A 13249-nucleotide genomic window follows, 5' to 3' on the forward strand; every position below is an offset into this window, starting at 1 on the left:
CCGTGGAAGTAACAAAACTTGGCAATAGTTCTTGGTCATAAGTACACCCACCTAACATGACAAGCTGAGTCCCAATGTGCACACCTTCCAGGTATCTTGCTGGTCATCTTAAAACTACATCTATGTACTTACCATCCCCAGTCCACGGCTCCACAAGGAGGTTTTCAGGCCCTGATTTATCTTCCTTCCCCTTTACATCACATGCTTGCAGAGTTAGCCGTAATGGTTTTCCTACACACAAAAAGCAATAGGTTTGGCGGTAACAGTAGGGAAAAATATTGGTAAGTTTTAAGGTCTTCATACACAAAAAGCAAAAATACTAAAAAAATATCAAAAAGGGAAAACATAGTCTTTTTACTTTGTATCTTTACATAAATAAATATGTACAAAAAAAATGTTTTTGTGACTTCATATACAATTGACATCTCAACCAAGATAGGAAATCGAAGTTACGACAGTCTGAATTCCTTCAACTGTAGCATATGCATTTTGGAGTTCACAACACATGCTAAATACTACCTTTATACTAGGAAACAGAAAATACATTTGTCAGGGAAAAAATAAATGGCTTTCCACACTGTTGAACCTAACGTTTCATTAATAATCTTTCACAGTTAAAATGCTTACATCTGTCATAGGTAGGCTTGGCAGGGTTCGATTTTTACTAATATCAATAAACATTAACTTCACCATTCACTCACTGGCTAGTGAAAAAATATTTCCATCAGTAATAATCACAATTTAAAGAAAGGAGATTGTAACAAGGAACCCTTACCCCGTTCCTGGGCAGCGGAGAAAGAGATGGAAGGTTGGAGGGGTTAAAGAGGAAAACAATGGGTGGCCTAATGATCTCTCAATTAACCAATTATCTGCTCATTCAGGCCTAATGACTCATCAGTTAAGCAATTAGGTGTTCTCTAACAGGTGGGGGGAAACAGGCTTGAGGGAGATAACAGGCTACTTAAACAAAACCCTATACAAAACTGGGGAAAGGGAAGGTGGAGGTAGAAGAGAGCTATTGAGTATTTGAGGCTCCAGCCACATGGCAGCAGGGTCCAGGCTGGCTAAGGGGGGGGGGCCCAGGATGGATACCACCTCCCACCATGTCCCCAGAGCTCTGGGAGTGCCACAGCCCTCCTTTTCTGATCCCTGCCTGCCTGGGTCTTTCCTGATGAATGAACAGAATGATTTAAAACTGGTATGATTAACAGATTTATGGATATTTACTTCTTATATTTTGACATGTGATTTTATAAAACTTTTAACAGTATACTGGCATTACTAAATTGTCTGTCCCCAACACCCCTAATGTTGTGCAATCCTGCAAATGTAAAGGTAAAAATGTTAATAACAGCTTAAAATGACATTGCTTGTAGCCATCAAGCTTATTACAAAATAAAATCAAATTCTGCCAAGCCTAGTCATAGGCCAGGTGGTGGTTGGATCTGATCAATATATTTCTCTGTATCAGGTTCATGTCAACAGGCCTGGTATGAATGCCCACTGTTTTAGGACTGGAAAGTGAAAGCAATATGTCCACATACAACTCTAAACTTTATCAAATGTGAAACGAAAAATTATGAAACTATGTTAATCCTACAACAAGAATGAGTCTTCAGCAGACCAATAAACAAGCTGAGTAGGGAACTTTAGAATCCCCTTCACTGGGAGTTTTCAGGAAGTGGCTAGATATGCATCTCTGGGACAGTTTAAGAACAGCAAACCCTACATCTGTTGGACTAGATGACCATGAAAGGCCCTCCCAACCCTATGATTCACTGACAAAAATTATACATAATGGCATTCTACTTACTAAAAAAAGACTTGGAAAAGAAACTTCATGAAATCTACTGTAGAATCAGACTAATGTCACTAAGTAACTTTGATATAGATGAAACACCTTTACCATCTTTCTATAAAAGCAACTATTCCTGAAGTTCTTGAAGCCAAAATTACAGACTTCCTTCTCCAAAGTGTTACTACTTTGGTCCTTGGAAGAATCACAAGGCCCACATATATCAGTGGCAACGCGTAGGGGGTGCACATGCACCCCGAGAGAGCACTGATGCACCCGAGAGAGCACTGATGCACCCCCTCACAGCCAGCATACCCTGCTTAGATGACAGGCAGGTGGGGCGGGCGAGAGTGCTGATGCCCCCTCAAGAGCGCCGGCTAGGGAGTGGGGGCACCATGAGAAGTGATCCCATGGTCCTCCCGCAGCCAATCCCACTGACTGGGGGAGGGTTTCCCCTGTGTCTGATTGCACTGACCACAGCCGATCGCACAAATCCAGAAGTGTCGCGCTGACCTGGAAGTGCCAGTGATACAGCACTTCCGGGCCAGCGTGATTAGCCGCAGGGGACCCCCTCTTCAGTCAGGGCAATCGGTCCCCCTACCGGTCACTGACTGGTCGCTGTTGGGGCAAGTGTGCCCCCCCCACCAACCCTTTCAGGAGGCACCAGCAATGTTCCCTCTACGGAGCAGCAGTCCGTGTGCACACCGCTTCAGTCCTGCCTGCCCCTTTCAGTACGGTCTGCTGGTAAGTGTCCCACATTAAGTGTCCAGGTGGGAGCAGGCAGGGTTTGGCCACCACCCTTCCCCATGCTAACTGCTGCCCAGAGCTGCACAGTGAAGCACTGTGGGGCAGCCATGGGCCGGACACAATCAATTGGTAAAATTGATGCTGTGGCCCAGCCATGGGCCGGACACAAGCAGTTAACAGAACTGAAAGGGAGGCACCGGTGTCGGCATGGGACACTTACCGAAGGTAAGCTCCTCACTCCTCACGCAGGGCAGGCAGCAGCTCCTCCCCAAGGTGAGGCAAGGCAGGGATGGGGGCTGGAGCTGGCGTGGGCTCTGCTGGCTCCAGGGAACTGCTCCACTCCTCAGCCCTGATGCCATGCGCGTCCTCACTCCCCAAGGCAATCGGGGGGTGTGGAGCAGTTCCCCGGAGCTGGTGGAGCCTGCGGAGCCCGCCCCAGCCCCCAGCCCCACCTGGGGGAGGAGCTGCTGCTTGCCCTGTATGAGGAGTGAGGAGCTTACCTTCAGTAAGTGTCCCACGCCGGCCCCGGTGCCTCTGCGCCCAGCTCCTCTCCAGGCAGGTGTGCAGCATTAAAAAATTGGTGCACGGCAGGATTTTTACTTGTGAGCGGCTGCAGACGCGCAGCTTAGAGGGAACCTCGGGCACCAGTCACCCACATTGCATATATTCTAAGATTAGCTTTGATCTGATGCAAGAGCCCCAAGTGCACATACTTTCATCTAATCAAGATTATCAAGATGAAAAAACACTCTAGAACAAAGATGTAAATGATCAAGGAATGATTTGCATAAACAAAACCTGGAGAGCTGTGATGCTCTGTACATACAAGGAAGAAGGCAATTACCATTCATTTCAATAATGTTTGCATAGGCCTAGGAGCTACTTACCATATTTATAAAGCAGATTTTGTCTAACTGTTGCCATGGAAGCAATAAGCGATGAAGCTTTATATGGCGTGTCCAGATGATCAGTGATCGTACAGAGTGAATTTAAAACTTTGGCAACACTACCTCTGGCTAAGGCAAAAGCCAACAGTGTAAGTTCTACCTCTGGAGTTGCACAACAACTGGGGGAAATAAAAATAACAAATGTGTGAATTAAAAAAGGTCAATCAGAAAAAGGCAACCTACTGCAGCAAAACAAATTCAGCAAAACATCATTTCACTAACTTACATGGGGACCCATTTATATAATCATTTAAGTCAGGGGTGTCAAACATATGGCCCAAAAGCTGGTTCCAGCTCCAGGGAGCTCTATAACATGGCACTGTTGCTGCCATACATGCCGTGCCAGATCAGCCCCATGTCCAGTGCCCAAGACATGCACCACCTGCAGTGCTCACTGGGTCCAATTGTCCTGAAACCACAGGTGCCACATATGCTGGATCAGATGCATGGGTGTTGGGATCTATGGGCCTGATCCTGCCTGTGGACTGGCTATCTGCCACTCATCTGGTTTGCAGAGCCAGATGAGTTTGACACCCTTGTTTTAAGTCCTCTGCTTCTAAAAACAGCGTCATAGTCTGTTTCAGTGGGAATAAGCACTGAAACAATCATTTAAAGCTGTAAATTGTCTAGTTAAAAAGTAAAATGGGCTATTCAGCTTTAGCCCAGCTAAAGTTATGTACAGGGACCTACTGAATTCACGGTAGAAGTAGAGCACGCGGAAGCTCCTTTAACTTTGTATGTTCCCCATAGCGCACCTCGCCCCTTGCTCCCACCCTTGCTGCTGATTAGCAGAGACCCCACCACTACTTCCCGATTAGCAAGGAAACTAAAACCGCAGTTTTAAACATGGTGTTGTTTCTGTCTCCCTACCAGTCAGCAGAAAATAGCTGGGCCATCCAGAGGCCCCTCAGCCAATCAGTGGCAAGAGGCAAAAACAGTACCATATTTAAAACCATAATTTCTGCCTTCCCGCTGATCAGGAGAGAGCTGCAGGCAAGGCCCCTCCACCAATCAGCGGCAGGGCAGTGGGGGAGGTTTTGCAAGGGAACCTGCAAAATTAAAGAAGCCACAGTGCACCCCATTTCCGCCATGAATTTGGTAGGTGCCTATTTATGTATGTATAGTTCTTATAATAGAAGCATTCCCTAGTAGTACATGCTACTCCACACTTCATAGATCTGGGCCCCCGATCTCTCTGCTTTCTGCACGCCCACTAGCAAAAAAAAAAAGAATTTCACTTCCCAGTAACCACTCGTAAGCAGACCCACTAACTTCAACTTTCATTTTGTAATACATCTAAAAACATTCCATTGAGAAACGAGCCTATTGAAAACCTAAGACTTCTGTAATTATATTGTGAAAAGTTTAATTTATTAGTCATTTATAATTAGAGCCTGCTTAACTTCTACATGAAGATTTTAATGAACTATTATTTGTAAAAAGAGAGGCAGACCAAAAGAAAGCAATGGCATAATTCATATTGGCTACACTAGTGCTGAATAGTAACAAATCACACTGGCCTGGCCTCTCAAGCAATTCCATATGAATTATTGTCATGAATAATTTATTTCAACAGCAACTTTGGTTCACATATTATACTTAACAGTCAGAGTACTTCTGACTATTTTGAGGGGATATCACATTTTCACCAGTCTCGGTATTCATATATTGAACTAACCCCTTAGTATTTCTTCTCAATGGTAAAAGAGAAAAATGTATTAACTCCTGCTAATCTCAATGAACATTTTTCACTTGAAGCAATTTCCCACCAATTTAAACTTTAATTATATCATGACACCACATTTCAGGACAAAAAACAGGGAAGTGAGCCATTAACTTCATTTTGCTCATTATGGCTAGGGACAGACATTCAAAAAGCCTGAGCCTGAAGAGAGCCAATCTTTTCAGGTTAGTCTAACCTGCAAAGGTTGAACCAATTTGGAGGTGGATAGATGGTTCGCTTTTCATTCCAGAAATGCAGGCACTGCAGTGGCTCAGGCTAGAAGCTGAGGGGTACAAGAGCAGCCTTCCCTTCCCCTTCTCAGTGCTGATCTCAGGGGGGCATGGCCAGGCCCCAGCAGGGTGCTCTGATTAGGAAGGGGTTTAAACCCCCACCCTGCCTGCACCATCTCATGCCTTTCCCTGCTTGCTGCTCAACGAGTGGGAGTGTTGCCAGATCCCAGGCCCTGGCTAGTACTCTGAGGCAAAGGACAGGGGGGTGCAGTGCGTGCATCTGTTGATGATAATGAGAGGGGGATTGAAAACGTCAGTGTCTGCAAAGCAGCCAGGGGGTGATAAAACCACAGTGTTATCAGCCCATCAGCAAAACAAAAGCCCGTTTCATAAGTTCAAGCTCTTCTTAAACAGCTTCTTCTAAGGAAGGAAGGGAGGGACATTACCAGCTGACCCGCTGATTAGCTCCAAAAAGCCCTAAACGGACACTGTTGTCTGCTTGTCTCAGTGAAATTGGAGACACACACACACACCCCTCTGAACATTAGCTAGCACACCACATGCCTAGGGTCCATAGGGCTGGGGTTTGTGCTGTGGGAGATGGGAGGAAGGAACGGTGGAAGGGAGGGGAGATCCCTGCTTGAGCAGCACGGGAAGCCAGGCAGACCCTGCTCTGCCTGCAGTCTCCCTCAGGGCTCTGGCTAGGGAGGAGAGGGGCGGGCCAGCCCTGTTCTCTGGATCAAAGAGCACAGCCTAGCCCAACCCCACCCAGGGCTGCACAGCATCTGGGATGCTGGGGAACTCTGGCTGAACAGACATTGAATGAAACCGATTTGACCCAAATCAGTTAAATCTGATACTACATTCAACCAGGTTTATCTTAAACCAGTTTCAGCCATTTTGAAACTGGTTTATGTGCACTGAACTTATGTTCTGTTAGAGGTTTAAACCAGTTTCTGATCACTTAAACTGGCTTATGTGTAATGTCTGACCCTAGCCTATTAAACTGACCCAGTGGACCTGAGGAACCAATTCCTCACATTTACTTATGAATTTTTCAAGGTATGAATAAACAAGACAAGAGTATACAAAATACAATAAACATTAAGATTTTTTTAACGGTTTCAGTTACTTTATATTTTCCCACTGTACGTATTAAGCCAAATGCGCTCATACCTGGTTATTCTTATAAGAAAGCTATCTACTTCCTCCAGCACACTGGGAGACAAAAAGCTTGAAAAGTCTGTAGAAGTCAGGGACAGCGGTGGCATATGCTGCAATGCTTTCCTGGAGAAGCAAGAGAGCATAACATTAGAATAACTCAAGTAAGGCAGATGAGCTAAGACAAGAGCATTACAAGTGAAAGGCTGCTTAGAATTTTTAAACTCGTATAATCACATCTCTTTGCAACACAATTTTCTACCGTGACAAATGTATGAGGTATATAAATATAACTTTTCTGTATGTAAAAAGACAGCATTTGGATTCTAGATGGAAAAAGTTCATAGACTGTTCAATCAGTAGCTGCATAAATATCACACTTAAGTTCCAACCCTGCTATTAGATGCACACAATCCCTAATTTAGGGAGACAGGACACAACAAAGCCATTCTATGAAACATATTATTAACTGCCACATGGAAAATTGTTTGTTTTATATACAACCACATTTGAAACATTTTAAAATAAAGTTTCTTCTTTTTAAGAATGAAATGTGCATTGATTTTTAAATTGAACAGGACATTGCTGTTTTGAAAGAAAAAAGCCACTAGAAAAATCTGTTTTCACAACTCAAGCTTACATTCAAGTAGAGAATTTTGTTCCTCCCCTTTTGCTTTTCTGCTTTCATAGAAGAGAAACACCCCTCCCCACCAAAATAAACAGGGGCATTTGTTATAACTCTTAAGAATTTTTTAAAAACCTGAAAAAGGATATTTAGAAAGAATACGATGCCCAAATCCCAATCATAATTGTTATTGTAAAACCTCCCAGCACTTAATTTAAATATCAATTTACTGTCTGGGTAGAATGCTTTGCTTATGATTGCAAATAAATATCTAACAAGTATTACAAGTTAAGGCCCCAATTCTACAAACAATTTACAGCAGAGGACCTTCTCCAGTGACAGCGAGAACATCCAGTTACTCAACTGCAGGGTTGCCAACCAAAGAAAAAAATTCTGACTTTTTACTAACAGCCAAACTTGTTTTTTACTGATACAAGTTTTTACTAATATATAAAATAAAAGGGTTGGTTGTCAATAAAAGGCCTTCCCCTCTGCCAGCCCCACTTCCCCCATTCTAGCATGGATCCCCAAAGAAGCCTAACTGCTACCCAGCAGTATTATATGCAGTCTGGGACACAACAGCAGCACATGGCTGAGAAAACACTCCCTGTAAGGTGTTGTACTCCTGCTTGGGTAGCAGGTGGTGCTTAGGGTTACCATACATTCGTGTTTTCCTAGCCATGTCCTCTTTTTGGGACCTCCCATCTCCATCAGGTGTTGCTTTTTTTTTTAAATACCAATAAATGTCCAGGATTTTGCTCTGCTCAGCATCAACGTTTTCTTGGCACTTTCCAAGCAAGATGCAAGAGGGAGGGCAATTGGAGGCAGGGAGCATGACATGCGTCTGTGTGTACACACACACGTAGCCAGCATGCAATCAGGCAGGGTGGTGAGAACAGACCTGACAGCTGGATGCAGGTAAATTTATGGGGAGGAGGGGTTGGAGTGCCTAGGTTTGGGGACTGTCGGCGGAGGGAGCCCTGTGCAGGCACACACACGCACACACAGGGGGCAAGTGCCTGCTGGTGCTGGGGGAAGCTCTCCAGGCATTGGGGCTGCAACAGGGCGGGGGTGGCAGGGGAGGTGCCTGCCACTCTAGTGGGGGAACAGGCAGAGTGGCCCTTTGGGGGCAGCAGGGAGCTGTGTCTCTGGGGTGCCTGTGCTTGCAGGGGTAGGACAGCCAGAAGACACTGCAGGGCTGCAGGGGTTGGGAGTGAGGGGCACCAGCAGGGCTGGCAGAGCTGTGGTTTGGAAGCAAGGGGCACCAGGGGGACAGGGAACTGTGGGTCAGGAGCATGGGGCAGAGGCAGTGCCCAGCGGGCTGCAGGTCAGGAGCGAGGGGTATCAAGAAGGATGGGGCGGGGTGTTGCAGGTTGGGAATGAGGGCACCAGAATATTCTGGTGGGTGGGGTGGCTGTGGCAAGGCACAGGCTGTTGTCCCCCCCACAACCATATTACTGCCTAACAGGTGCCCTCTTTTCTGAAACTGGAAACATGGTAACCCTAGGGTACTACTCTGTTGTGTCCATTGGAGCTTCAATGAAGTTGCAGCTGCTTAGTGTTTTTACTCATGGCTAAAGTTTTGGGGGTTTTTTGTTTGTTTGTTTACAGACTTACCTACAACCATTTTAGCCTGATTTTTAATGACCATTGGTAACCCTGCTCAGCTGTTTAAAAGAGGTCTGAGAGACTGCACAGACAAATTAGAAAGAAAGTATGCAAGCATTCTGTCTTGTGACTTCCATTGATACCAGTGTCAGTGCTGTTATGAACACCATTGTTGTAGGAGGTTCTGCAACTTAAAATCATTGAGCAGAATAGTTTGGCAGCCGTTCAAGAAAACATTACTCAGCAAAACTACCCATCACTGCAAGAGGCATGTCCACCCCAGGATCCCATAAATGCCAAACCACTCCTCAGAAATATTTTGTACAATATTTACATAAAGAAATGCTCTTCAAAAGTGGAATTCTGAAAACGTCTAATGAAAAAAATCAAGGTGATACTTGCTAACAAATGAAGTGAAGCTGTAAGGCTTCAAAAGACTGTGCTGGCTACACTTGTTTCAAAAATCTATTTACCTTCGTAGTTATCACACTACACAACCCGTTTGTCAACACAGCACAAATGTAATATTTTGCTTTGCTATATTGCCTAGATGCCTTGCTCATGAATGACAATATACAGAGACCCTCAAATAAGCCTTAAATGTATAACTATAAATCTGAACAAGACACTTTATATATCCAGCTGGATACCCTTATCCATAGCAGTGACTAGTACAGATTGCTAATTCTGCACAGTACATGATTCAGAGCACTGTCTTGGAACATCTAGTTATATTCTGAAATATTTCAGTATACTCAGATGTTCTTGAAGATTTTCAGTGGTTATCAGGATACTAAAGAAATACAAGTTTCAAAGCATTTTTTCCCTTAAAAAGCAGACATAACAGCAAAATAAATAAAAAATTTGTGCAAGGGATTGGCAGTCTTGGACCCGATTAACAGACCAACACTTAACATAAGAGAAACAAAAAAATATAGGCAGGAACAACAGTATCTTTACAAAGTTAAAAACAGATCAGATTAGCACAGTGAAAAAAGTCAACAAACATTCAACTCATGTGCAAGCAACCATGTGCTTTAAGCTAAAATGCCACTGGATGTGTCTACACGTGCACTGATTTGCTTTTACTAATGCATATTAAGTTTAGTACCTCCAATATGAGATACTAAATTAAAGTCTACTACACATTAAAGCGTACATGTAGATGTACCCGCTGAGTAACTATTAGTTTGATTGGACTGAAGGAAGACTGTCTGTCATAAGTGACTATCCAAGTATTTGGGCTACTCAAAACCACACATTATGACCTGATAGAGAAAAAGGGTCAGGATTGTTGATTGTAACTTAAATTCTTTCAACCATTATCCCTTCCTAAGAAGTTCCATTTTTATGGGGGACTCAACTATGCTGGCTTAAAAGCAGCCATTTATTAACAAATATTATTCCCAGAACTGTGCTGGCAGGAGCTGATGGTGCATAAACAGATTTTTTGGCGCAGCACTACTGAGTGAGGGTTGTTTATAAAACTAAGCTAAATTAAGCATCATTCATAAAGGAAATGGGAGGTAATCAACATCTCTAAACAAAAAACAACAAAGCTGGCAATAGGAAATTAGTTAATTTTCAGCTTCTAAGAGAAAATTACAAACCACAGAAGGTAAAATAAGATGGCAGTCTACCAGCATGCATTCAGCCATTTACTGATTTAACAGGCAAGCTGGCCATGAGGCCTAATAAGCCAAATTTTGTTTGGGTACCTGTAACATGCAAAAAGCATAAAGGAATGATTATGTAGCATAGGGCTGTCAAAGATGCATTCCATGGAGCTGTATCATCCAGCTCCCACGGCTTTCTGTGGGACATAGTCTCATACAGGCAGAATACACGGGGTGCTAGATGGCTCCATGTGCTGCACACAGCACCACTTCTAGCTTGTGTCTCAGAGCAGTGGAGCAGCCGCCACATGCAGCACGTCTCCAGAGCATCCGCATGCCACTTGGCTGCGATGCAGCACAGCTCTGCGGTAGCTGCCACATGCAGCCGAGTTTGATGCCCCTGATGTAGTGAAATCTGGTAATGAAGGAGTTTCAACTTCCCAGTGAAGTTATAAAAACAGTTCAGTACAGAAAGGTCAGAAACTGTAAGAAAGCAAGGAACTTTGGTACTTACTGAGTATTTTGTAAAATAGTGTGAACAAAGGCTGGATTAGTTTCCATGGAAGCTGTAACAAGTGAAGTCAGCAGAGACCAGTACCAAATAGCAGAAGCATCACATACTGAGACACCAGCCTTTTTAATTCTTTGATAGCCGACAGCCCTGAGTCCATGAATTCTGGTATCACACCCATCACTAAGGCAACGTTTGATGTTTATCTGTACATCTGCCAATAACAGCAAATGAGAAAAAAGGGTAATTTCCTCCATTCAAGAACCATCAGATTTAGCCATAAGATAAACCATATGTATAAAAGAAGTAATTCCCAAAGATTGACATGCAGAACAAGTGCATTTAACTAAGGACTATTGCCAAGTGTCTGTATGATCAAATGCACCCATATTTTTGCTCACACATAGGAATAGCAATTTGGAAAATTCCTTTCAGAAGACTCTTGTGCCCCACTACACAATCTGAACCATTAGTTCCTGTAATGCAAGAAGTGGGGTTACAAACTTGAAGGTTATGACAAAGTAAACAAACTGTCCTCCAAAACTACAAATAAGAAATTTACTTGACTAGATTCTAGCTGCATCTTAAAGAAAATATTTCTGGTAAGTTCTCGGAAGACTTCCATCACACAAGAGTCAAATGGAAACCATTTTAAAAGTCAGACAAAACATATTAACAACTTCTTCGTTGAACTGGAGGGACAACACTTACATAGAGTTAGTTTTGAGGTATAAGCTCTCTCCTCTAACTATTTCTTAAACTACAAAAGGTATTTTTCTTAACAAAAATCAAAATTTCAAAGTTTCAGAAATCATCACAAGATTTCTGTTCCCTCTGATGACAGAGTCAACATGGCGCCAACAGATTTATTGCATTTAAAATGCATATAATTGGCTAATGTAAAGTTCTCTCACTACTGCGGAGATGGATGTGAAGCGTAATCCTTCAATTACAACATTCCTGAAAAATTATTTTTCTGACCACACATGTGATTTTTGTTGCCCACTAGCAGCTACTATATTGTGCCACTGCTTAAAAAACAACACTAAAGCTAAAAAAACCCCACAATTTTAACCCAAGTTCTCTTGGAATCCTGGGCTAAGTCCACAACTTATTTTCTAATTCTAAGAAGTTCAGCACATTCTCCTCTGATCTCCCAGCCTTTCACTTTGAGAAAGCAAAAAAAGAAAAACACCAATTGTATCTTTATTGACTCACACATCTGACTAATGTTAGCGTTTTCCAACAATGTTACGTAGCCAGTGATATTGCTGGGAATGTGAACATCTCGGACCTCCTGGAGAGTGCTGGCATTCCTTCCAACTGCCACCGTAACTTGCTGTGGCATATAACTCTGGTCATTAGCTGCCACTGCAATGGACAGATGTCTTAGAACAACATCTGGTTTCATCTTTAAACTGAAAGACAACAACAACAAACCACAATAGGCATCTTCCAAAGAGAAGAAAAATCAAGAGTCCGATTTTCAGTCAAGCCTCAGTCTCCATTTCTGCAAGCGCAGATATACGCACGGATATTTGTCTAATTACGTGCATAAGCTTCACCAACAACACATCCCAAAGCCTGAGTTAAAGGTACAAAATGCTAATATTTGCACCTACAAATACAGAAGCTACCATGGACAATTAGGACCTAAAATTACAACGCTATTCAGAATAAATGTTGTACGTTTGCCAAAGTATCCCCTAATTCAACATTAAAAGTCTCGTCCACCTGGTGAGAAGCAATGATGGTCTTTCAAAAATGTAAAAATGAATGTCTCTAAGCAATAATCAGCACAAGCATATCAGTATTTGCAATACGGCTCAAAAACACAGGGCATTTATACACGTGTTCTGGGGGGAGGGGCTTTAAACAGAGAGGCTCTTGGGGAGGGAAGACTTTAATTAAAAGCAGCTCCAAGAGACACTCTAATTAAAGTGCCCAGAGGGTCATGTGTATCAGCATCCCCACACTGAAAAATGGCAGCAGGGATACTTTAACTAAAGCTCTTTGAATAAGCTTTAGTTAAAGCACCTCCCCCCCAACATTTTTCAGTGCGGAGACAGTGATACACGTGACACTGGAATCTTCTGAAGCGCAGTAAATACCACTTGATTAATCAAGTCTGCTCTAACACACTGTAATTACAGAGCATCAGAGCAGCCTCAACGTACATGTACAAGTGCCCATTAAGCCCAAGTGGGAAGGCACAAGATATACTACTAGCCTTGTGTCCTTTTATGCTGACAGTTTTGTCTTTTTAGTCAATCACACCCCAAAAGA

General features: G+C 43.2%; 1 protein-coding gene across 1 annotated transcript in view; it reads right to left on the bottom strand.

Annotated features, from left to right (window-relative positions):
* Positions 1–13249, bottom strand: part of ZZEF1 (zinc finger ZZ-type and EF-hand domain containing 1) — a 90238-nt gene that overhangs the window by 68325 nt on the left and 8664 nt on the right. Inside the window, exons 5-9 of the mRNA XM_090025398.1 lie at positions 12182–12381; positions 10967–11177; positions 6619–6729; positions 3430–3608; positions 133–231 (exon numbers count right to left, since the gene is read on the bottom strand). Of these exons, the coding sequence (XP_089881524.1) occupies positions 133–231; positions 3430–3608; positions 6619–6729; positions 10967–11177; positions 12182–12381 (800 nt within the window). The remainder of the gene's footprint in view (positions 1–132; positions 232–3429; positions 3609–6618; positions 6730–10966; positions 11178–12181; positions 12382–13249) is intronic.

The sequence above is a fragment of the Crocodylus siamensis genome, chromosome 13, assembly GCF_052110815.1.
Source record: "Crocodylus siamensis isolate JL-2025a chromosome 13, ASM5211081v1, whole genome shotgun sequence".
Taxonomy (NCBI): domain Eukaryota; kingdom Metazoa; phylum Chordata; order Crocodylia; family Crocodylidae; genus Crocodylus; species Crocodylus siamensis.